The sequence below is a fragment of the Ictidomys tridecemlineatus genome, chromosome 4 (genome assembly GCF_052094955.1).
Source record: "Ictidomys tridecemlineatus isolate mIctTri1 chromosome 4, mIctTri1.hap1, whole genome shotgun sequence".
NCBI lineage: Eukaryota > Metazoa > Chordata > Mammalia > Rodentia > Sciuridae > Ictidomys > Ictidomys tridecemlineatus.
In genome coordinates, this window is record NC_135480.1 from 58873185 (window position 1) to 58900053 (window position 26869).

At 34.8% G+C, this 26869-nt stretch overlaps 3 protein-coding genes across 3 annotated transcripts; all 3 read left to right on the plus strand.

Annotated features, from left to right (window-relative positions):
* The first annotated feature begins 9033 nt into the window (after nt 1-9033).
* Nucleotides 9034-9978, plus strand: LOC144376834 (olfactory receptor 51V1-like). The gene has a single exon (XM_078045111.1). The coding sequence runs from the start codon at nt 9034-9036 to the stop codon at nt 9976-9978; it is 945 nt and encodes a 314-aa protein (XP_077901237.1).
* A 7887-nt stretch (nt 9979-17865) lies between these two features.
* Nucleotides 17866-18810, plus strand: LOC101969094 (olfactory receptor 51V1). Its single transcript, XM_005342106.3, is given in 1 exon segment — nt 17866-18810. A coding segment is annotated over 1 exon segment (945 nt).
* A 5811-nt stretch (nt 18811-24621) lies between these two features.
* LOC144376836 (olfactory receptor 51V1-like) lies at nt 24622-25566 on the plus strand. The gene has a single exon (XM_078045112.1). It carries the CDS (start codon nt 24622-24624, stop codon nt 25564-25566), a length of 945 nt encoding a protein of 314 aa, XP_077901238.1.
* Nucleotides 25567-26869: the final 1303 nt, after the last annotated feature.

Genomic DNA, 26869 nt, shown 5'->3' on the forward strand with positions numbered 1-26869 from the left:
ACCAAGAAAAAGACCTTTTCAGAGTGACCTTCCATTATTTCAAATAAGATCATATGAGAAAACAAGAGGATCATCAAAGTGGAAAATTGAATATGTTCTGGTTACTGGTGTGGTCAATTGGTCACTTGGCTTCCTCAGTCAAAGGGGGTAGAGACACGGAGTCAACACACAGACACCAGGAGCTGGTGAGAGACGGCAGGTGACAACGGCAGTCGACCTTCAGGCAAGCTCGGTTTAGTGCAGAAGTGATTGCAATTGATATAAAATGCATCTTCCAATCATACATAAGCAAGCAGGTTATACAACATCTAGAAACCAATCATCTTATGATTAATGTAGCTGCACTATGAGGAAGCTCTAAATATTGCTACATAGTGGAAGGCAGACTGGAAGGATCATTGTCCCTAGGGGAGGGGGCCTTATGAGTCAGGGATTTCATGCCCTGAAGTACCTAACTCTCAGTTTCCTGGCCTTGTAGCTGGGCAATGCTGACCTCAAGCACTGAGGACGTGGTTTCACTGACGGCTTGCTAAAGCAGAGTGTCCTGTCCTGCAGGTGTTCCTCTCAGGCTTGTACAAGCATAGGTTTTACTAGCACTTTGAGCCGATCATAGCTGCTAGCTGTAAACCAAAAGTTATTCCAACAGGAAATCTTTCACACATGTTCTATAATAAGTTGGGAATCTACCCATAAGTGATAGTACTGAGCAAAGATGGGACAAATAGCTCAAAGTAAAACATAAGAGTATGAATTAGAATGGAATGCAAAGCCCAAACTGTGGGTAAAGAAGGTGAAAGCCGGGAGATGAAACTCAGAGAAGATATAAACATAGGTGGCATAGTCTAGTTTCCTTTTGAGCAACTTGAAGACAATTATGAATATTTGAAAGTAGGAGAGTGTGGTGAAAGTTATGTCACATTTCAGTATACTGAAGTCACACCAGCTTTACATATATATATCTTGTTGATTCGAATGTCTTCTGATGCCACCTTCAGTATGGACACATGTTCCCAGTATAAATGAGAGACACAGTGCTCCAGCTGAACCTGAAACAGCATTTAGGAGAATGAGACGTGCAGATAAATGGGTGACTCAGAGTGCCACCTCAAACCTAATCTGAGTGAGAAATTGGTGAGCAAAAGTGTTTGCATGTTTCAGGATCACACATTTCCACATAGTGGTCCAATGACATAGCCAGCCAAACACCTGACTCACTACACTGCAATGTGTGGATAAACCACATCTGTAAGACACAGCTATCAAACGACAGTTTCAATAGATGAAATCCAGAATTTTCTAGCATCTTGGGCAGAATACAAGTAGTGAAAGCAGTGGCTCCTAGCATTCCCAGAAAGGAGGTACATTGGGCTCATGCAACTTGCAGTTGGCTTTGATGGTGACCAGGAGTTGGGAATTCTTCCAAAGAGCAGTGATGTACCTGGCACAGAAAGGGATACCAACCCAGAAGGGCAGAGACTCCATGGTGCACACATTACAGCCAGATGTATGAGGCTTTCAACATAAATTACCTCCTCACCGGTAGAATTTAAATATAAACACAATACATAATCCTATGAAATGTCATGCATACTGTATATCCTGGAATAACAAAGTTAGTTCCTTCAGTTAATTTACTGTAGTATGTATAGATTATTTCTCCTCTTTGTTAGAGAAGAAAGACTTAGTTTCCAGGAAAACTCCTTCTCACTTGTTCATCCTTGATATATCACACATGATCATTTGCTTTGTTGGTCTCCATTATCTCTTCCAGAACTACATTGTTTAGGATTGAGAATTATCTGAATGGAGCCTCATTCTTAGGATGATGTCATATCTATGAAAAGAGATGATTTCTGTTCTGATGAAAATTAATTAAATCCTACCACTCTAAGATATCCACCATGACCTGTTTTTGGTATTTCTTTGCTCACCTGTAACACTGGAATAGTTTCACCTTTTATAATTCTCTTATTTAGATCTTTCTACTTCTTAAACCATACCTTATGCAATCCAAAAATAAAATAACCAATGATAAAAAACCATTACTTAGTTCTAGTATTTTATGCTTCCCAGAAAGAATGTTACATTAAATTATCTGAGTCTTTACTTGGTCTTCAAGGAAAGCTCTATTGTGAAATGACTGCAACTGAAGTACTTGAAAAAGCATGACTTGAAAACTATGCTTAAAAGAATGCTTACCATGTAGGCAGCACTGTATACTATATACACTATACTATTAATATTACTATTGTCATTCACTTCAACCCTCCTTACAAGCATTTTTCTTGTTGTTAGAAAATGTATTCTGGAATTATGTACATATCTTTTTAAACTTTCCTTTGCTCATTTCCTGTTCCTGACTTTTTTCCCCCCTGATTTCTGCCCTTTACCAACAAATTCTGTGAATTATTCAGTTCTCAGCTGAAACATTAATTTCTTTATGTAACATTTTTTTAGGGACTTAATATTCTTCTTTTATGTCCTCAGTGAGAGACTGGTTAATTAATATAACCCACCAAAAATTAATAAATTAATGAGTTTGATTTTCTCTCAATTGATTAAACATGAAATTTACTCAAATTTTAATGCAGATGGAAATCCAGTTGCTCCTGCAGTTAAAAATGGACACATAAGGGAAGGATAGAGGATAAATCTAGGAAAAATTCTAAGGATCATCCTACCTTGGGATATAAGTTTTATCTACTTTTGCTACAACTTGCTGTTCCTATGCTGACCCAAGCAAAAACAAATGCCTTTCTTAGTGCAATGTTTGAAGAACACTAGTTCTGATGAGAGAAGAAAAGGAAAATACCCAGAGACCAAAGGAAATCACTACTTTTTAAGATTCCCCATGTCCTAGATCAAATCTTATATGAAAATTAATTTCCTTTTCTGAATATCAGAATTTTAAATGTCAGAGTTAAAACTTACTCAGACTAAATCCCTTAGGTACAATCATAGGTTCAGTTCCCAATATCCCCTTTAAATATTACCAAAATGTTTCCCTTCAAAGTGCATAGTCACTCATATGAATACTGACTTGCATATTTTATTTTCTGGTCTTCCTATGTGAACAGAACAGTGCACCCCCCTGTTGCATTCCATGCAGATAAAGAAATTCATTCCTAGAGACATGCAAAGTGAAGAAATATCAACATTCAAATGAAGTCAATAATTTGATTCTACTGAGGAATTGATGAGTGACAAAATAATCATTTCTACAGGCCAAGAATTTTAGCTGATCCTTCTAGCCTTATTTAAGAGGAGAAGGCATACAGGAAGCATTGCAAGGCTCCATCGTTTTTCCTCCCTGAATCTCAGTAACTCTGGAACCATCCATTAAGTATTCAGAGCATAGGACTCAATCTTGGATTCCTAAAACTGTAGAAGTAAAATTTGAAAATTAATAAATGGGATGGTATCAAACTAAAAAGCTTCATCACAGCAAAGGAAACAATAAAGAACAGGAAGAGAGGGCATACAGAATGGGATAAAATCTTTTCCACCTGCACCTCAGATAGGTAGGTAGGGCTTTAATTTCCAGAATATACAGAGAACTCAAAAAGCAATCCCTCTACACAAATAACTCAATCAATAAATTGGCAAAGGAAATAGACACTTCTCAAAAGAAGTGGTCAACAAGTAATATGGTCAACATGTATATGAAAAAAAGTTCAACATCTCTAAAAACTAGAGAAGTGCAAATTAAAACTACACTGAGATTTCATTTCACTCCAGTCAGAATAGCAATTAACAAGAATACAAGCAACAATAAATGTTGGCAAGAAAGTGGTCAAAAGAATGCACTCATATATTGCTGGTGGGACTGCAAATTGGTGCAACCACTCTGCAAAGAAGTATGGAGCTTCCTCAAAAAACTAGGAATGAACCACCATTTGATGCAATATATAATTTCTTGGTATATATCCAAAGGATCTAAAATCAGCATACTACAATGATGCAGCCACATCAATATTTATAGCAGCATAATTCAGGATAGCTAAATTATGGAATCAACTTAGACGCCCATCAACAGATAAATGGGTATAGAAATGTGGTTAATATACACAATGGAATATTAATTAATCATAATTAATGAATCATAATGAATGACTATGAATCATAATGAATGACTGTATGACATTCACTGATAAATGAATGGATTTGGAGACTATTGTGATGTAAAATAAGCCAATCCCTCCAAACAAAGGTTGAATATTCACTCTGATACATGGATGTTAACCAATGAAAAGTGGGGTGAGGTGAATAATAGAAGTTCAGTGGATTAGAAACATGAGGGGTAAGGTAAGGGAGGGAACGTAGGAATAGGAAAGACTGTGCAATCTAACATAACTTTCCTATGTTCATATGTGAATACACCACAAATAGTCTCAATATTGTGTACATCCACAAGATTAGGATCCTAATTAAAATAAGATATATTTCATATTTGTATAAATATGTCAAAATACATGTTGCAGTCATGTGTAACTGTAAAGAACAAATAAAAGTTTTAAAAAGACTCAGTTTTGGGCAGTTCCTAACACTTGAGTTGATAAAAGAAAGATAAAGAAGTGTCATCAAAACCATAAATTGCTTATTCTGGCTTTGAATTACTTTTGAAATAGAATGCATTGAAGCTGGGAAGAGGTCAGAACCAATTCTAAGACACCAGTTCTAGTATACTCAAGGGACTCATAAATTACCTTCAAAAAATTGAAAGTGATATCATCCATATCAAAAAACTTTTCTGAACACCACTAAGATATTTACATAAAATCATTGTATGTCTCAGTTTTCACCAACACCTGCTAGACAACTCCCAATATCCAGAATCAACCATTTTACCTTCCATGTAAGCTGGCTCAGTGAAGCACTTTTCAATGTGGTTATACCAGAGAAGTGCTATTTTACACAAAATGGAGTTACCAAGATTTATAATCTCTGTACTTTAACCAATGTGAATATCATAAACTCTTTTAGCTATTATATGATGAAGCATGAGTGGTTAATATAGCTTTAGCTTGTTTGCATAGGAAAACAGTGGTTGATCTAGAGAGTCATTCCTAGTTTCTAAAAAAAAAAATGAAAATTTTCCCATAAAGTTACTGTTTTCATCACTAATTAAAAATCAACCTTGAATTAGGGAACTCTGCAGCCATCATGATCCTTTTTTATAGACAGTTGTGATTAACCCATAGGTAAAATATGCTTATATTGTAGGCTTCCTGATTGTCCAAGAGTACTTATCTATTCTGTATATTCTGAGACAATTCTAGTAAAATCTTATCTTTGGGTCTTATTTTATTTATATATAAAGTGATAACACATGACTTCTTGATTTTGAAACTCTTACCTGCTGTAACTTTCTACAGTTCTGTGATCTTCCCAGGGAGGCTTCATATACAGAGAATCTGAATAAGTATGTCTCAAAGAGGAAATGTGATCAAAGTCTTCAGAGAGGGGTCTTTGACTTCACTATTGAAGGAAGGAGTGGCTGAAGGGAATATTCTAGATTGCTTTTAATTCCTGCACATTATTCATACCTTGGTTATTTCTTTTTCCCAGTTTCCATAATTACCAGTATAAACTGAGAATACATATGAATTGTGTAGAGTGAGACAATGGAAGTTGGAAAAGAAGAGCAATCTTAGCATAAAATAATAAATGCAGGGACAGAACTCTAAAATTAGAATTTCTCCATGAAAAACAACTATTGTATGAGAATTGTGATTTTTTTTCTTGTCAAATTATGTGACAGTGGCTAAATGTACTAAAATTTGTGGCACTATTTTTCCACCTATAGAAACAATGCTATTTAAATTTATAAAAAAATTATGTACCATCTATGAAAAGTCTATGGCATACAGTACTTAATTGCTAACATACGAGTGGTTCAATCCTCTATGATCAGTTACCTTTTTTTGAGAATATCACTTGATAAACTTTTTTTGAGAATATCACTTGATAAACTGTGATTTTGCATTTTTTCAATGTCCTGCAGGACCATTAAGATCAAATTAGGGATATATTCAAAAAATGTAGATAGCCTCTAGAAGCTGGAAAAGGCTTGAGAACCAAATTTTTTGTTCATTAAGCCCTGTCTCAAGATTCATAGCCACCAGAATCAAAATAGAAAGAATAACAAGTGTTGGTGAGTTTATAAAGAAATCTCAACCAACATGTTATTGGTTGAAATATAAAATGTTTCAGAAGCTTTGGGAAATAGTTTATCAGCTTCTAAAAATGTTAAAAAATAGAATTATTATTCTGATCCACAGCTGGATATCTACCCAAGAGAATTGAAAACTTATGTTTGTAAATAAATGCTCATCATAGCATTATTGGTCATAGTCAAAAAGTGGGAAAAAACACAAATGTAAATGTAAAAAGAAGTAGAATGCTGAATAATAATAATACAACATGGATGAATCTCAAAAACAGTATGCTCCAAGTTACACTATGGTTGTTGGAAGTGATTTCTCAAAGGAAATTCATGGGATTCTCCCTTTTTCTCTTTGGATTTCTGGTTAAGTGTTTTGTTCATCATGTGCTTCTGCCACACATGTTACCTTGGCACAGGCTCAAATGGATGGAATCAATTTATAACATGCCAGTATCTGCAAACTATGAACCTGCACAAAACTTTTATCTTCATAAGTTAATCATTCCAGGTATTTTATTTTAGTGACAGAAAGGTAACTAACACAGAGAAGCTAAAATTTGCCTGATTAATGGGCCATTTGTATCATTACATCACTGTTTCCAGACTCATCAAGTGAATTGAACTCAGATAGGATCTTACAAGTCTGTGCTCACTGTGTTTTGATACCTGAAACATTCCATAGATTATTTCATGCTGAGAGCCATTGCCAAGTAGGAATGATGCATCAAAATTTTCTTGTCAGCCTACCCCATGTTGCTTAGAGGAAGGACTCTCCATTGTGGAAATGGGCTTGTCTTAGACTCAGGTCATTTGCAGTGACATTGCATGTATGCTTGAGTAAGGTGACCTTGCTCAAGGACCAGGGCAGATCTGGGTTTAGGGCGGATCAGGTTTTAGGGAGTATCCTGCTCCTTGGGTTTAGGGCGGTTCCAGGTTTAAGGTGTACCCTGCCGGGAATAGGGCGTATCCTGCTGAGTACATGGATGGAGTACATGGATTTGGCCCAGAACATGAATTTCCCCAGAACGTGATTGTAGAATGCCGGTGTGAGTTGGGGAATAAAGAGTTGCTGTTTGAATCTACAAGGTGTGTGGTGGCTCGTGATTTTGTGCCCAGCCAGACTGCAGCAATTGCAGACATATTTGGAGACACCCAATTATTTCAAAATATAAATGATGATCAGTTATTTGCATATTTTTAGGGATTATAACTAGATTCTGTGATAAAGCTTTCAAAAATCAAGTTTTATTGGAGAAGCTACAGAATTTACTGTAATTAACTTATACTTGTATTCAACAAACGTGTATTGAGGCTCTACTTTTGTAAGGGACTACATTTAGATAAATAAAAGCATAAAATATATCAAACCACAAGTTTCTTACTAAACAGAAAAGAGACACACATTGATTAAAATATTTTTCCCATTTAATGAGTTCTCTGTTAAGAACATTACTGAAATAGCTTAATGGAAATTTTTTTTTACTCTGTTTCTACAGACATAGAAAAACTTCATAGAAAAATTGACATGTAATTTCTCTTCCACACTGCACTTGCCAATATCTTGTGACATTTCTCAGTACCATCTCCAAACCATGTTTCAAAAAATTTATTGCATTAATCACTGATATTTTAACTGAATACCTATTAAGAAAAATACTACATTTCTTGAATAATACAATTCTATTTCAAGGTAACTTTTTCTCCTTAACAAATTTATTAAGTACCTTCTCTCAAGGCTAGTATGCAGCCAATAAATCATATTCTGAGGACAGTACCAAAGCTATCAAAAAATTAAATATTAACCTTATATTTGGAAATATTAACTTCTTTCAAAAAAATCAAATCACTTCTTCTTAGAAAAAGTTTTCTGTTATCCAATTATACAAATCATTTAATAGACTTCTATGGAGCTTTAATTATATTCTAAAATCCTAGGTTTTTTCTTGTAAAATTCAATATATTATAAACTCAAACAAAGAAACTCATGTCATGTTGCTGTAAAATAATTAATCGGAATTTCTGAAATTTGAGGGAATTGCTACAGATCTATGGAGGGTAGATGCAAATCATATATAATGATTAGCTTTTACAAAAATTTTATATGCTTAAAATAAATAAACTTATTAGAATAAGTAGTTACTTAACACTGACATTAACACAATTAATAGTATGAATATTTATTAATTTCCAGTATAAAATTTATGCCACGTATGATATCAGAAATAAGTAATATAAAAAGTGATTACATTGTGATTAAGAAAAAGTAGAAATTTTATACAGGTGGAAGGGGTGGATGAAAACAGAAAGAAATACAAAGTATAATTTAAATAGGCAAAGAAAATTGAGCAAAATTTAAGATATCACTTAATTGATTTAGTGTCTCTTATTCAAATTTCCATGTTCATCAAGTTAAATTATCCTAACCAGTACATTTAAAGGGATTTTATGATCTGTTGCAACAGCGGAAAGCTATAATGTGGTACTGAAGGGGAAATTGGTCATGTATTTCACCTAATCCCAAGGGTGTATCAGCCATGGTAGTGCTTTACACTATGGTCATGTATTAATTTTCTTTAAGATTGAACAGACATTCCCAAAAGGCTAGATTGCAAACTAAACCCCATGTACCTATTAGCATCATTGTAACTATATAAAAAGCACCTAAATTTCTGATATCTCTCATCATTCACACTGTAAGTTCCATGTAGAGATAACAGGAATAAAGAATCACTTTCTATATTGCTGCTTGTGGAAACTGCATTATATTTGATTTTCTTCTGAAAGCAGATTAACATTGCTGGAAATTTGGGAATCACAAACTTGAATAATTAAAATAGCTCTCTTGGAAGATTTTCCATCTTCTACTCATGTCTGCTCTCTCTCACTCCCATCTCAATAGTTCAACATTTGTTCTCACTGGCGTTCCTGGTCTAGAAGTTTACTCCCTCTGGCTCTCCATCCCCTTCTCCTCCATCTATGCCATGGTGTTTCTGGGAAACTGTACGGTGCTCCATGTGATCAGAACTGAGCCAAGCTTGCACCAGCCCATGTTCTACTTCCTGGCCATGCTGTCCCTCACGGATCTGTGCATGGGACTGTCCACTGTGCACACAGTGCTGGGTGTCCTCTATGGGTTCATGCAAGAGATCAGCCTGGATTTCTGCATTGCTCAGTCCTATTTCATCCATGGTCTATCCCTCATGGAGTCCTCTGTCCTCCTGGCTATGGCCTTTGACCGCTACATTGCCATTTGCAACCCTCTACGCTACTCCTCCATCCTAACCAATGACAAAATCATGAAAATCGGAGTGGCAATTTTGTGTAGAAGTTTTTCATTCATTTCTCCTGCCATCATCCGCCTGAAGTTCTTAAATTATTGCCGTCTTCACATCCTCTCTCACTCTTTCTGCCTGCACCAAGACTTACTTCGATTGGCCTGTTCAGACATCCGCTTCAACAGCATCTATGCTCTGGTTCTGGTGATCATGAACTTGCTGCTGGATGCTGTGCTCATCCTAATCTCCTACATTATGATCTTGCACACTGTCTTAGCCATTGCATCCCGGGAGGAGAGAATGAAGTCCTTGCAGACTTGTGTGTCTCACATCTGTGCTGTTTTGGTTTTCTACATCCCAATCATTGGTCTGACCATGGTTCATCGCTTTGGCAAACACCTCTCTCCTCTGGTTCATGTCCTCATGGGCAACATCTATATCCTTTTTCCACCCTTGATGAACCCCATTATCTACAGTATCAAGACCCACCAGATACGAAGGAGAGTGCAGAGGTTGTTCTCCTTGAAAACAGTCTAAGTCTTCAGTTGCAATGTGAATGTATTTGGAAGTCAATGTGTACAGTTAAGAAAAGTTGAGATTCAGTAAGTAATTCAAAATAGATTCTCTAACTTCTATTTAAATGATTGTATCCCCGATTTTTCACAGCTACTACAAATCTATGAAGAATTTTATAAATCATAATTTGTATGTTGAATAAGAACCATGTTAATGTTTTAGATAATTTTGAAAGTAAAGTTCATACTGATTAGGGACACATGAGTAAAGGTATATTTTAGTACATTCATTGGGAAAAAGGTACATTTTGATGTCTAATTCCCTTCAAATAATTTCTGAAAGACTAACTTTTATTTTATCAATTTTTGTTATTCTAAGCAACATTTTTGCGTTTATCCATATGCTCTATATCAAGTACAGTTACATGGCCATTTAATGGACTAAACATCATAAGGAGACTGGCCTTCCTAAATCTTGTAAAGAGTACTAAGACAAACAATAAGTAAGCTTTATACTAGATTGTCCACTAATCCAACAATTGCCCCCACCCCCAGTTTATGTGCAATAATGTAACTGAAGATAGGAACAACCAGTAAGTGCCATAGTGGAGGAAAGTAGAGTTTTATTATTGGTGTCTTTATCTAAATTGCAATACCAACAGTAACTAATATTTAAAAATCATTATTTTCATTTATCATTACTCATTTCAATTCCATTTCCATTAAAAATAGTGCCTAGATTGTTAAAAGATCAAGTAATATAAATGTTTCTTATATAAGCTCTACATAAGAATGAAGTCAATATTAATTTCTTTAATACAAATTTATTTTTTAAAATACATATAGGTTCAGAGGTTTACAAGATGAGATTTGGCTATTCTGTCTCACTTTCAAATTTCAACATAGATCCTTCAGTCTTACTTTTCTTCTGGATTTCACGTGAGGGGACAGAAAGAAATATATTCCTGAAGCTCTGACAACCCAGTAGAGAGGGGTGATTGTGTACTGAGGAGATGTAGAGAAAAACACAAAGAAGAGTGTGAGTACTTCTTTAGCCATAATCCTTCATCTAACCTCTGTGTCTCAGCCCACCTTTGACTTGCCCAACCACCAGTTTGCAGGTAACAGGATTTTTTAGAAACTGGAATTTTCATTTTCTGGTTAGTAATTTAACTGGTGAAGCTTTACACATAACATGTTGAGCTAAAGGAAAAGAGGTTATAAAATAATACACCGTTTTGTTTTTATAATATTTGAATGTATGGTAGACATTAATGTAGGTCCTTTAATATACTTGCCATTTCCAATTTCATGAGTGCTAAACAGACTAGCTGGATCTGGGGAACCTGAAAACATCAAAGTGTGCTACAGAGACAAAATCCCTGGTGATTTTTCACCCATGCACAGATTAAGATTTGGCATAGGGATCTCTAATCATTGAAATTAAATCAGTCTAGAAAAAATACTGTTTATTTGTCATGCATGAGAGCACACCTTCCAGCTGGACAATTTGCTTGATGTTTTTAGATTAAGTTTGTGACATGCCTACTAGCCTACTATATAAGTTCTTTAGAAAGATTGTCATTTGCTAATAATGAACTCTTCTTGAAATTGACATGGGCATCATAGATATAAGGTGATCCATTCACGTGCTATTGATTTGTAATAAAGTTGACAAAATTGAAGGAAAAAAGAACTATTTTAATCAACATGTACTGCATAAGTGGGTCATCAATATTTAAACAAAGTTATCTTAGAGTTATGAATACAAGTATGCAAAAATGTACTCTGAAGTGATCACAGATTTCTAGCAATAGCTAATCTATCTACACACACACACATCTTTGATGATACTAAAAATTATACTAGAGATTGTACTCAGGTAATCATGAGTTTGTAACTGCTCTATGACTCAGCAATCAACACACCAGGCCTTTTCATTTTTATTTGTTTTTTAATATTGAGACATGGTCTTGATAAGTTGACTAGGCTGAATTATCCACCATTCTGCTCAATCTCCAAAGTAGCTAGAATAAAAGGTGTGCACCAGTATATATTTATAAAATTTTGGTAGAAAACATACAAATAAATCTTTGTGGCTTCTCTTAGGCAACTACTTATTAAGTATACCATCAAAATATGATCAACAACAGAAAAATGTAAATTATGCTCAAGAAAAATTATAATATTTTGCACTTCAAAGGTCATCCCCTTGACATTGCAAAGAAAAGCAATAGACAGAAATAAATATATTTGTAAATCAAGTTTTTGATAATGGAATCATAGCTCTTCCAATTAAGTAATTTAATGATAAACAATATAATACCATCAATCATTAGTCATTAGAGAAGAGCAAATCAAAACTCAAGATTCATACCCACCAGAATCACTACAAAGTAGATAGAATCACAAGTGTTACTGAGTCTCTTAAGAAATCTCAACCAACATCATTTATTGGTGGGAATACAAAAGGTTACAACAGGTTTAGAAAATAGTTAATCAGCTTCTCAAAATGTTAGAAAAGTAGAATTATTATTCTAACCCACTGCTACATATATGCCCAAAAGATTTGAAAACATGTTTGTATATGAATGTACACCATAGTATTCTTGGTAATAGCACAAAATGTAAAATAAAATAAAAACCAGAAATGTCCATCAAATATTATCATATAAAATGTAGTAGATACATTCAATGAAATACTTTCCACCTATGAAAAGATATGAAATACTGAATAATGTTGCAATATGGATTAATATCATAGTATACCCATTCAATGTCAGGCATAGGAGGTGTGTCTTTCACATGAAACTGTAGGACCTCTGCCTTTTTCTCTTTTGCTTCCTGGATTCTGAGTTCAGTGTTTTCACTCTGCCCTGTGCTCCTGCTGTGTTATGGTGCCTTGCCACAGGGCTCAATAGATCAGGTACCAGAGTGTACAAAGCAGTGAACCAAAATAATCCTATCCTCTTAGTAAGTTAATCATCTCAGTTATTTTGTTATCATAATGGAATGCTGCAAAAGACAGAAAAGGCAAAGCTTTACATGTGCAACAGGTCATTCATCATAGGAAATTACTGCTTTAAATTCTCTCCCAGTGGGTTGAGTTCAGGTATTAGAAAAATATTTATTTCTCTACCTATTTGTACTGACAGTCAAAAAGCATGCACTTATAAATTAATCTCATTATTGATTGAATTTGTGATCTATAAAGTTGATATAAACAATACATAGAAAACTACTGCTATGGGGAGTTCAATTACTATCAGCCTGTGGCCAATAAATTTTACCAATTGAAATCCTGTTACAATATAGGTTTATATACCAATGTCCTTGTGAAACTAACAGTGTCATCATTATCAAAAATATGCTCATCCTCAAAACTTTTTTCTTGATAAAACTTAATGATTCTCTTGTTGGCTTTAATTTATTTCATTTTCCCCTGATCTGCACCTTTGCCTTGTCTATAATTTCCCATTCCCTTTTGAACCTGGGGAGACAACCAGCAGCAGCCTAGATGAGTTTATTTTCCTGACCCTGTGTATAATACTGAGCAGCCTCATACCAATGTTGTTCACTTCACAGTTTAGTCAGTTGTCACCTCATATGTCTTGAAATATTTCTGCTTTTCCATATTACTCATATTTCCCATCTATATAATAAATGTTACTTCACCACTGTTCTTGGAAATTCATTATGTGCAGAATGGGCAACTTTATTTTTGTTTCTGGATGGAACATATTGATTCATCAGCATTGAACACACAGTTAACAGCATTATAACTCATGCAAATGGTGAATGATGTTTGTCTGACATATTTTTTTCCCTAAGTAACATTGCCATGCTTTTGTATTTAGGAATTATTCATACTTTCACCACTTCCCTTGGGGGACATATTCAACAACAATTACCAATAAAAAGCACAAAAATCTTTACAACATGGCACTAAACGACCACATGAGGACATCTGTGTGTGGTATGAGAACTGAAACAGGAGAGCAGAGAATCACATGGTTCAACCTCACCTGAGTTCATCAGTGCTGTGACACTCAACCCCGACAGACTGAAGAGGAAAAACACCATTGTAATTCTGTAGCTTCTGTACAAAATCAACTATGACCAAATTCAACATATGTCCAAGTTCACACATATTTTATCCATGTTTTCTCTTACTAATTTATAGTTAGGTCTAAGATAATATCTAATATCCACTTTTGGAATATGTATCAGAGGGATGCTAATGCTGTTGGAAAAAATGAACTTACATCTAGATTCATCAATTTCCATTTTTCAGCTTTTGAGATATAATTGACAATTGAAACAAATGTATGTTTTTAAGGCATAGAATATGGTGGTGTTTTTATAGAGCACACCTTTTGAAATGTTTTCCACATTCAAGCCAATTGACATACCCATTATTTTACATCTATGTGGAAGTGTGTATGTGTGTATGTGTATGTGTGTGTGTGTGTTGAAATTCTTTAAAACTACCTCACTACCTAAAAATAACTTCCCAGAATACAGTATATACATTATTATTAACCACAGTTATCATTCTGTACACTAAGTATGTAGACCTGTTCACTTCATAATAGAATGTTTTAAGTCTATTTTATAGTCCTTCTATACAGCAAAGGAAACAGGAATGTGAGAAGAGTCTACAGAATAGGAGAAAATCTTTGCTAGCTAACCTTCTGACAGAGGACTGATACATAAAATGTATAAAGAACAAAAACCCCCACAACTTTACACCAGAAAATCAAATGGCCCAATTATTAAATGGACACTTTTCAAAAGAATAAATGAAAATGGTCAACAAATACATGAAAAATTGTTCAGCATCATTAACAATAAGGGAATTGCTAATCAAAACTACAATGAGACTTCATCCTATCCAGTCAAAATAGAAGTCATAAACAAACAAGTAATAATCAATACTGGAGAGGATATGGGGTAAAAAGAACACTTTTACACTTTTGGTGGGATTATAACTTAGTACTTCCACGATATAAATCAGTATGGAGATTCCTCAAAAGACTGGACATGGAATCACAGTATGACCCAGCTATGCCACTTCAATAAGTATACTAAAGAATTAAATTCACAATAATAGAGTGATACATAAGTACCCATGTTTATAGCAATACAATTCCCAATAATAAAATCTAACCAAACTAAGTGTCTATAAAGGAGTGAATGGATAAAGAAAATATCTTATATATATTCACAATATAATTTTATTCAGCAATGAAGAAAATGAAATTATGACATTTGCAGGAAAATGGAAGGAACTAGAAACCATTATCTTAATTGTAATAAGTCAAACTCAGGTCAAGGGTCATATGTTTTCTCTCAAATTTGGAACTAGAGAGGAAGAGGAAAAAGAAAGTTGAGCAGATCCCATAGAGGTCAAAAGGAGATCAGGAGAGAAAAAGGACCAAAGGGTTTAAGTCAGATGGGGAGAAACGGGGAAGTGCTGAGGAGTGATACTGGCCAAATTCTATAGCTACATGGTGTGCTTGTATGAATATGAAATTTATAAATCCCATCCTAATAATGCACCACTACAAAATGTGAAAAAAAAAGTGTGAAAGTTTTAGCTATAGCCAGTATTGGGCCATCTACTTACTCCCTTAGTCCCTGGAAACTACCATTTCTACCCTCAATATTCTCTCAATTTTTTAGGTATCAAATTTAAGGGATATTATGGACCATTCTCTTTTCCTTATGTGCCTTATTTCACTTACCATAATTTCCTCAGTTTTATTCATTTTAAGATGAATAGTATTCAGTTTTAACTACAACTTCTTATATGTTTGCCAGTGAACACTTAGGTTGTTTCCATATCTTACATGTTGTGATTATGCTTCAATAAATATGAAAATACCATGTTTTGAGGTCTATTTTATATTCTGCTAGATATAAATTCAGAAATGGAATACTTAGGAAATATGAGAGTCCTGTTTTTTATTTCTGGGCAACTTTCATACTTTATGTTGCACACATTTAGAGATACACAATAATTTTAATTTGGAAATGATTATCAATGATTTACTCATTTATAACAATTTCTAACCTGAACACATAATAGTGGTTTCTCCAAAAATACTATTAGAAAGGTCATATAATTTATTCTAAATCATTTTTTTCCTGTGTTCATAAATATGCATTGAATTTTTTATTAGTTAGCATATTTAATGGGCATAAACATAAAATATAGTGAAACCAAAGGTGGTCACAATATATTGAAGAATCATTAAGAAGGGGCTCCTTATTTAATCAATTTTATTAGTGACATGACTAAAATATCTGTTCTTGCAAGCTGGGAAAGTCTTTGCCTAAAAACTGGCATTTATTTATTTTCCCTTCTATCTTGACCTATCCAATACCTTGGTTACATTTCCCAGTGGCTTTTCTTAGCCATATTACCAGAAACTCATTGCATTAGTCACTGATATTTTGACTGAATCCCTATTCAGAAAAAAATTACACACATTGAATAACTCTATTCTGTATCAAGGTGATTATTCATCTTTATTAGCTGTCTTAATTACCCTTTCATATAGTATTCTGGCAATCAGAGGCATTGCACGATAATGTCATATATGTTGTAAATATGTGATTTTTAAAAAATATTTGTAGATATTAAATTCTCTTTAAGAAATACAATCATGCTTTTAAAAAAGTTTCTTTTAACCAAGTTTACAAATTATTTGGGAGTTTTTTATGAAGTTCCAAAAAATTCTAGATATATTCTTATAAGCTGTAATAATTCATAAAGTCTGTTAAAAAACAAACTCATGTTGCCAGTCACATTGGTGCATACTTTTGATTCCAATTTCTCAGAAGACTGAGATAGGAAGATTGCAAGTTTGAGGCTAGACTCAGCAACTTATCAAGACCTTACAAGTTCAAGAGTACAGTGCCTCTGGGTTAAATCCTCACCACCAAAAGACAAAACAAAAGAAAACAAAACAGACAAACAAAACAATCATGTCATTTTTTTTTTTTGCATTTCATGGAAAGTTCTGAAATCATTGGGTACTACAGTTGATCTAAAGAGGCTAGATCTATATAGTATAACCTTATAAACTGGTTATTACAGAAGTGATATGTGCTCAAAATATCTAGTTTTATTCTAACTATAAACAGACAGCAGAGTTATTGATAACAGAGATAGCATACAATATTATTTATTAATATCCAGTATAAAATGCATGACAATTGTGCTAGCTTATTAATGAAACACATAAGATATAATAGTACTGTGAATCAGAAAATGTAGAAATCTCATTTGCAATTAAAAAGGGGATGAAAATAAAGAAGAAAATGAAATAAATTTTAAATATGCAAATATTTAAGGGAAGTGTCCAATATAGAATGCAATACAGTTCAGTTTTCACTTGTTTAGTGGATCTTAGCTCATTTTTGTGTTCTACAAAATTAGATTACATTAACTAACCCTTTTCTTTAGGGATCTTATGATGTGTTTGTGCAAGTTGAAGGTACAGCTGTGATACCAAAGGGGAAAGAGCCTGTGTATTTCAGTCTCCTGAGGGTGAAGCCAGCCATGGTGCCACTTCACACCTGTGATCATTCATTATATTCTTTAGAATTAAACAGAGGTTCCCAGAAGTCCATCCTCCACACCAAATCCCAGGTGCCCATTTACACTAATACTACTGCATAAAAGTTTCTAATTTCTTGGAATACCGATTACTGCCACTGTCATTTCCATGAGGAGAGAAGATGATTATCTGCGAATAACAGAGACACGGGTGTGTCTATATTGCCTCTTATGGAATGTTTTATTTTCTTCCTTAAACCATATAAACACCATTAAAGATTCAGGAATAACAAACCTGTACAATTAAAATAGCTCTCTTGGAAGATTTTCCATCTTCTACTAATGTCTGCTCTCTCTCACTCCCACCTCAATAGTTCAACATTTGTTCTCACTGGCGTTCCTGGTCTAGAAGATTACTCCCTCTGGCTCTCCATCCCCTTCTCCTCCATCTATGCCATGGTGTTCCTGGGAAACTTCATGATCCTCCATGTGATCAGGACTGAGCCAAGTTTGCACCAGCCCATGTTCTACTTTCTGGCCATGCTGGCCTCCACAGACCTGTGCATTGGACTGTCCACTGTGCACACAGTGCTGGGTGTCCTCTATGGGTTTATGCAAGAGATCAGCCTGGATTTCTGCATTGCTCAGTCCTATTTCATCCATGGTTTGTCCTTTATGGAGTCCTCTGTCCTCCTAGCTATGGCCTTTGACCGCTACATTGCCATTTGCAACCCTCTACGCTACTCCTCCATCATAACTAATGACAAAATCATGAAAATCGGGGTGGCAATCTCATGTAGGAGTTCTTTACTCATTCCACCAGTCATCATCCGCCTGAAGTTCTTAAAATACTGCCGTCCTCACATCCTCTCTCACTCTTTCTGCCTGCACCAAGACTTACTTTGATTGGCCTGTTCAGACATCCGCTTCAACAGCATCTATGCTCTGGTTCTGGTGATCACAAACTTGCTGCTGGATGCTGTGCTCATCCTAATATCCTATATTATGATCTTGCACACTGTCTTAGCCATTGCATCCCGGGAGGAGAGAATGAAGTCCTTGCAGACTTGTGTGTCTCACATCTGTGCTGTTTTGGTTTTCTACATCCCAATCATTGGTCTGACCATGGTTCATCGCTTTGGCAAACACCTCTCTCCACTGGTTCATGTCCTTATGGGCAACATCTATATCCTTTTTCCACCCTTGATGAACCCCATTATCTATAGTATCAAGACCCACCAGATACGAAGGAGAGTGCAGAGGCTGTTCTCCTTGAAAGCAGTCTAAGTCTTATCATGCAATATGAATGTATTTATAAGTCAACCACTGGAGTTAAGAAATGTTGTATTCAGTAAGTATTTCAAAATATATTTCTCACTTCCATTTAAATGATGATTTACTTGTCACAAATTCTACCCCATTTTTTCCACAGCTATCATAAGTCTATGATGTTGACATGTGTAACAATTTTAAATGAACAATTTTATAAGTCACACTATATGTTTAAATGAACAATTTTATAAGTCACACTATATGTTATGAAAACCATATTAATATAGGTAGATTTGACAGTAAAATCTATACCTTTTCAAGGACAGCTGAATGAGAACATTTTTTAACATATCCATCAGGCAAAAGTAAATGTTTGTGTTAAAGTCTCATCAAATAATTGCTGAAACATCAACCATTATTTTGTCTCTTTTATTATTTTAAGCAATATATTTAGTTGTTATGCATGTACCCTACAACAAGTTCAGTAACATGGCCTTTCAATGGGTAGAGCATCATATGGAGACTGGACTTTTTATATCTTTTATGGAGTAGTGAAATAAACAAAGAGTAAGTAGTCTTGATGCCTGATTGTCCATCGTCCTAATACTCTCCCCCTCCCACTCTGTGTGCAATCATTTAGCCAAAGATATGAATAATCAGTATTGGCATTAGTGGAGAAAAAGAGAGTTTTGTTATCAGTTTCTTTAAAGTATAATACCAACAGTAACTAGAATTTGAAAGCCATTAAAATCATTTAAAAATGTTTAGATTGAGGCCATATTTTCATTTATCATTTCAATTCCTAGTTTCCATTAAAAGAATAAAGTGTCTGCATTGTTACTGTGATCGAGAAATATAAGTGTTTTTAATATAAGCTCTACATCAAGGATGAGGTAAATAGTAATTTCTTTAACATAAATTGATTTTTAAAATACATGTAGTTTCAATGGTTTGCATGATGAGATTCAGCTTAACTATCTATTCATATTAGATTAAATTTTATTATAGCTCCTTTGTCTTACTTTTCTTCTGTATTTCACATAAGGAGACAGAAAGAAATATATTCCTGAAGGTCTGAGAACTCAGCAGATATTGGTGAGTGTGCACAGAGGAAATGCATAGAAAAAAAATTAAGTAGTAATGGATAGTGCATTAGCCACAATCAATCACCTAACCTCTGTGTCTTAGTCATTTGTCCAACCACCAGTTTTCAGGTAACAGGATCTTTGGGAAACTGGAATTTTCATCTTTCCCTTGCTTATTTAAGTGGTGAAACTTGAGGCAAAACATGTAGAAATAGGGGGAGGGATTATAAAATATTAAATTATTTTGTTGTTATGGTAACATTGATGTAGGACCTTTAATATACTTTTCATGAGTGCTGAAATGGACTAGCTGAATTCAGGGAAACTGAAATTATAAAAGTGTGCTAGGGAAACAAAGTCCCTGTTGATTTTTTACCCCTGTATAGGTTAAGATTCGGCATAGAGATCTCTAATCATTGAGATTAAATTGTACTGTTTATTTGTCATGCATAAGAGACTACCTTCCAGCTGGACAATTTGCTTGGTGTTTTTAGATTGAGTTCTTACCATGCCTACTAACCTACTACATATGTTCTTTAGAAAGGTTGTCATTTACTAATAATGAGCTCTTCTTCAAATTGGACATGGGCATCATAGATGTAAGATGATCCATTCATATGCTATTGATTTGTAATAAAGTTGGAAAAAAGAAAGGAAAACAATTATTGTCTTTGATAAACCTGTACTGAAAATTTTTGCCAATTTTGCCAATATTTTTAGATTCTTGAATATATAGAATGAAAAGATGTACTCTAGAATAAGTCACAGATTTCTAGTAAAAGGTATTTGGTCTACACACACACACACACAGAAAAATACACACATACACCTATTTGATAATAACAGGGATTCTACTAGAAATTGTACTCATGGACTCACAAGCTTACAACAGCTCTACGACTGAGTATTCAATATCCCAAGACTTTTTATCTGTTTGTTTGTTTGTTTGTTTTGTATTTTTTTAATTATTGAGAGATGTTCTTGCTAAATTGTCTAGACTGACTTTAAACTAGCCATCCATCTGCTTTGATCTCCAAAGTAGCTATAATTTAAGATGTGCACCACTATATATCTATAAAACATTGAAAGAAATTGTAGGACTAAATCTTTGTGACTTATCCAATTAATTTATTAAGGACACCATCAAAACATGATCAACAACAGAAAAATGTAAGTTATACTCTCACTGCTTTATACTTAGGTCTACAATGTAGTTTGGGACTATGTATCATAGGGAATGCTAATACTGCTTTATAGAAGAATTGAACATCTAGATTTATCAATTTGCATTTTTTTAAATTTTTGAGGTATAATTGAAAATAAACACATGTATATTTTTAAGGCATAGAATACAGTGGTGTTTTGATAGGGCATACCTTTGTGATGTTTTTCACAAGCAAGGCAATGACATATCCATTACCTCACATGGTATTTGTGTTTGTGTGTTTGTATGTGTGTGTGTGAAGAGTCTTTAAAACTACTCTTAGAATAAATTCTCAGAATAAAATATGTACATTACAATTAACCAAAACCAACATGCTATACACTAGATATGTAGAATATATTCATCTTATGATCAAAATTTTAATCCCATAACCTCTATTTTCACTACTTTCCCCCTCAACCCCTAGAAAGTATCATTTATACCTTTGATATATCTTTCACTTCTTTAGATTCCATATCTAAGTGGTATAATGGAACATATTTTTTTGTTTGGCTTATTCCACTTAGCATAATATCTTGAGTTTCATACTTAAGAACACAATGGTATTTCCTTATATTTTTAGCTGAATAATCTTCCATTTTATTAATATATCATGATTCCTTATATTTTTATCTGTCAATTAAGACTTAGCTTGTTTCTGTACCTTGGCTATTGTGAATAATGCTGCAAAAATATGGAAGTATAATGTTTTCATGTATATTTCATTTTCTGTTATAAATTTAGATGTAAAATGGCTGTGTCATGTGACAGTTTTATTTTTAACTTCTGGGCAATCCCTATATTTGTTTTGCACCCATTTACAGATATGCAATTATTGTAAATTGAAAATGATTATCAATGATTTATATATTTATAAAGATTTCCAAACTTGATTGCATAAGAGCAGTTACAAAAAAATATTATGGGAAAAATCACATAATTTACTCTTTTGTTTTTCTCTTTATTAGTTTGTTGTTTTTAGTTATACATGCAGTAGAATGCAATTTATCATATCATATGTATGTGGAACATAACTTCCCATTTTTGTGGTAAATGGTGTGTCATTACTCTGGTCATGTATTTATATATGAACATAGAAAGTTATGTCCAACTTATTCTACTGTTTTACCATTTCCATCCTCTTCCCTTTCCCCCACTGCCCGAACTCTGTTCTGGTAAACTTCCCATCCTGTCTCCACACCTCCCAGCCTATTGTGAGTCAGCATCCACATACCAGAGAAAACATTTGGCCAGGCACCTGTAATCCCTGCAGCTCAGGAATTCTGAGGCAGGAGGATTGAGATTTCAAAGCCAGTCTCAGCAAGGGCAAGGCACTAAGCAACTCAGTGAGATCCTGTCTCTAAATAAAATACAAAGTAGGGCTAGGGATGTGACTCAGTGGTCGAGTGTCCCTGAGTTCAATCCAGTGTACTGGAGAGAGAGAGACAGAGAAAGAGAGAGTGAGAGAGAGAGAGAGAGAGAAACATGAGAATAGTGGACCTTCGGTTTCTTTGGATTGACTTATTTCACTAGCATGATAGTCTCCAGTTTCATCCATTTACCAGCAAATGCCATACTTCATTCCTTTTTATGACTGAGTAATACTCAATTGGAAATATGCACCATATTTTCTTTATCCATTCATCTGTGGAAGGGCACCTAGGCTGGTTCCATAGCTTAGCTATTGTGAATTTAGCTGCTCAAAACGTTGATGTGGACTAGTCACTGTAGTATACTGATTTTAAGTACTTTGGGTATATGCTGAGGAGTGGAATAAGTAGGTCAAATGGTGGTTCCATTCCAAGTTTTCTGAGGAATCACCATTCTGCTTTCCAGAGTGGTTGCACCAATTTGCAGTTCCACCAGCAATGTATGAGTTAACTTTTCTCCCTACATCCATGCAACATTTATTGTTACTTGTATTCTTTATACTTTCCATTCTGACTGGAGTGAGATGAAATCTTGTTGTAATTTTAATTTGGATTTCTCTAATTGCTTGTGATGTTGAATATTTTTTCGTGTATTTGTTGACTAATCATATTTGTTCTTCTTTGAGGTGTCTGTTCAGTTCCTTTGCCCATTTATTGATTGGGTTATTTGTTTTTTGGTGTTTAGTTTTTAAATTTTTCTGTATGTCTTGGAGATTAATGCTCTATCTGAGGTGCAGGTGGTGAAGATTTTCTCCCATTCTGAAGGCTGTCTCTTCACATCCTTGATTATTTGTTTGCTGTGAATGCCAGGTTGCTCACGACTAAAACAATCAGGGGTCACTCCAGGGGAACTGGGCTAACTAGGCTGCACAAAATAACCAAACAAGAGAAAAAAATGCCTTTTTCTTTGGGGGCGCTGTGACAGCTCCTGTGATGGTCTGGAGAGAGAGAAAAAAAAAGAGACAGTGCGAGTGCATGTCTTGACCTCTTTTATTGAGGAGAAGCCATTCAAATGAGGCAAGGGGTCAGGTTTCAGAGGGCTGAGTCTAGCTTCACGATGACTGCTGTCCCAAGGTTGACTGACATCTAGGAAGGCCACACCCAAGGGCACAGTAAGAGAAGGGGACACACAAAAGGTGTTTCCATGGAACATTCTATTCTAAACAGGGCAAGGGGTAATATTACAAAGGAAAAGTGAGCATAGCTGGACCCATGGGGATATAGGAAGTCATGCCCATGTCACTTGTACCATAGAAGTCCAGGGCTATCCAGATCACAGCGTGACCGCCAGTTGCCTCACTGATCAGCAGGGCAGTCAGACACGGTCATGTGCTAGTCAGCCTCCCACATATTCCCTCTTTCTTAATAAAATAAAATAAAATTAAATTAAAATACCTGGGAAATTTTATCTTTAAGTCACTGGATTCTTGGTCGAGGTCATCATGATCTGCTATTGAAACACAAAAGGAAATAGTAGAAAGCATGTCATTTTAATAACACAACGAACTTGGAAGATTCAGGTTATTCTTATTATTTCACCAAACACTCATCAGAAGATTTTCAATCTTTTCCCAATTTTATTGGGAGGCATTGCGTTTGGCAGTTCAGATTCCACTTGTTTAGTGGATCTTGGCTGATTTTTGAGTTCTACAAAATTAGATTACATTAACCAACCCATTTCCTTAGGGATTTCATAAATCTTTAGTGGAAACCAAAGGCAGAGCTTAGAAAATGCATTTGTATTTCAGTCTCCTGAGGGTTAAGCCTCTATGGTGCCACTTCACACCTGTGAGCATGTATTATTCTCTTTAGAAGTGAACAGAGGATTACAGAAGTCCATCGTCCACAAATCCCAGGTGCCCATTTCCAATAATATTACTGCATAAAAGTTCTTAATTTCCTGGAATACTGATCACACACACTGTAGTTTCCATGAGGAGAGAAGAAGTTTATCTGGAAAAATAATGACACAGGTTTCTATATTGCTAATCATGAAATTTAATGTTTAATTTTCTTCCTGAAAGCATATAAAAACCACTAAAGATTCAGGAATCACAAACGTGTGCAGTTAAAATAACTCTCTTGGAAGATTTTCCATCTTCTACTCATGTCTGCTCTCTCTCACTCCCACCTCAATAGTTCAACATTTGTTCTCACTGGCGTTCCTGGTCTAGAAGATTACTCCCTCTGGCTCTCCATCCCCTTCTCCTCCATCTATGCAATGGTGTTTCTAGGAAACTGCATGATCCTCCATGTGGTCAGGACAGAGCCAAGCTTGCACCAGCCCATGTTCTACTTCCTGGCCATGCTGTCCCTCACGGATCTGTGCATGTGGCTGTCTACTGTGCACACGGTGCTGGGAGTCCTCTATGGGTTCATGCAAGAGATCAGCCTGGATTTCTGCATTGCTCAGTCCTATTTCATCCATGGTCTGTCCTTCATGGAGTCCTCTGTCCTGCTAGCTATGGCCTTTGACCGCTACATTGCCATTTGCAACCCTCTACGCTACTCCTCCATCCTAACCAATGACAAAATCATGAAAATCGGAGTGGCAATTTTGTGTAGAAGTTTTTCATTCATTTCTCCTGCCATAATCCGCCTGAAGTTCTTAAATTACTGCCGTCCTCACATCCTCTCTCACTCTTTCTGCCTGCACCAAGACTTACTTCGATTGGCCTGTTCAGACATCCGCTTCAACAGCATCTATGCTCTGGTTCTGGTGATCATGAACTTGCTGCTGGATGCTGTGCTCATCCTAATCTCCTACATTATGATCTTGCACACTGTCTTAGCCATTGCATCCCGGGAGGAGAGAATGAAGTCCTTGCAGACTTGTGTGTCTCACATCTGTGCTGTTTTGGTTTTCTACATCCCAATCATTGGTCTGACCATGGTTCATCGCTTTGGCAAACACCTCTCTCCTCTGGTTCATGTCCTCATGGGCAACATCTATATCCTTTTTCCACCCTTGATGAACCCCATTATCTACAGTATCAAGACTCACCAGATACGAAGGAGAGTGCAGAGGTTGTTCTCCTTGAAAGCTGTCTAAATCGTGAGATGCAATATGAATGTATTTAAAAGTCAACCACTAGAATTAAGAAAAGTTGATATTCAGTAAGTATTTAAAAATAGTTTCTAAATTCAATTTATACTATCATTTACATTTTTATGTACTGTCCCTTTTGTTACTCTTCCTGTCTTTGAAATTTAATGTATAATATAGCAGGCCAACTTATATTCCAAAATATGCACATGCAATGGATTGAAAGCACATTTAATTTGTCTTTAATCACTTCAATCTGCAGATTTTATAACGTAAAAAGTGTCAGCAGTGGATGTAATGAGTAAATTGTTATTATGACATACTAATGAAATATGATTCTAATTTAATCTTTTCAAAAGACTGAGGTATATGTTGCTATCTTTTACAAAATTGATGTTTAAATGTGCAGAGTTTAAAAGATATGCCAATAATTAGGTGGTAGCCTGTGATGGAAATTGTGTCTTTTGTCTAAAATACTTTGTAAAAGGTCTCATGACAGTTCTTTCCTTCTTGCTTTCTTCTGTTTTTCTCTTTAATACAATGTTTTTAAATAGTTTTGTGACTATCCTAAACATTTATATGACAAACAGATGTACAAGCAGTCACCAAATTAAATCTTGGATGGTAATAAGCTGAACATATTTACACTCTAGTTTGTATGTGTACATTTGCAAAAAAAATTATTTCTAAAAGGGAAGGGAACAGAAGTAGAGGAAATGAAAGCAGAAGAGAGATACTAGGGTCTGAATAGGATAAAATATATTTCATGTTTGTCTAAATATATTAAAATGGTTACTATTGTCATGTATAACTAACAAGAACCAATAAAATAAAATTTAAAAAGTCATTTCTACAATTAAAAATATCTAATTAGCATTAGATACTCCTAATTAGTATTTCTACAATGATACATATCTAATTAATATTAGACATTGGCATATCCTTTAAACTCTGTGCATTTAAATATCAATTAATGTAAAAGATAACAACATATACCTCAGTCTTTGAAAAGATTAAATTAGAAACATATTTCATTAGTATGTCATAATAACAATCTACTCATTCACTGCTGACACTTTTTAAGTTATAAAACCTGCATATTGAAGTGATTAAAGACAAATTAAGTGTGCTTTCAATCCATTGCATGTGCATATTCTGGAATATAAGTTGGCTTGCTATATTATACATTAAATTTCAAAGACAAGATGAATAGAAAAGGGGCATAGTACTTAAACGCGTAAATGATCATGGTTGGTTTAAGGTTGATTTCTTGAGATAGAATTACAAATATAATACATTATAGTTAGAT

Excerpts from the sequence above, each read along its gene's own strand:
- LOC144376834 (XM_078045111.1), top strand. The coding sequence starts at position 9,034 with ATGTCTGCTCTCTCTCACTCCCATCTCAATAGTTCAACATTTGTTCTC.
- LOC144376836 (XM_078045112.1), top strand. The coding sequence starts at position 24,622 with ATGTCTGCTCTCTCTCACTCCCACCTCAATAGTTCAACATTTGTTCTC.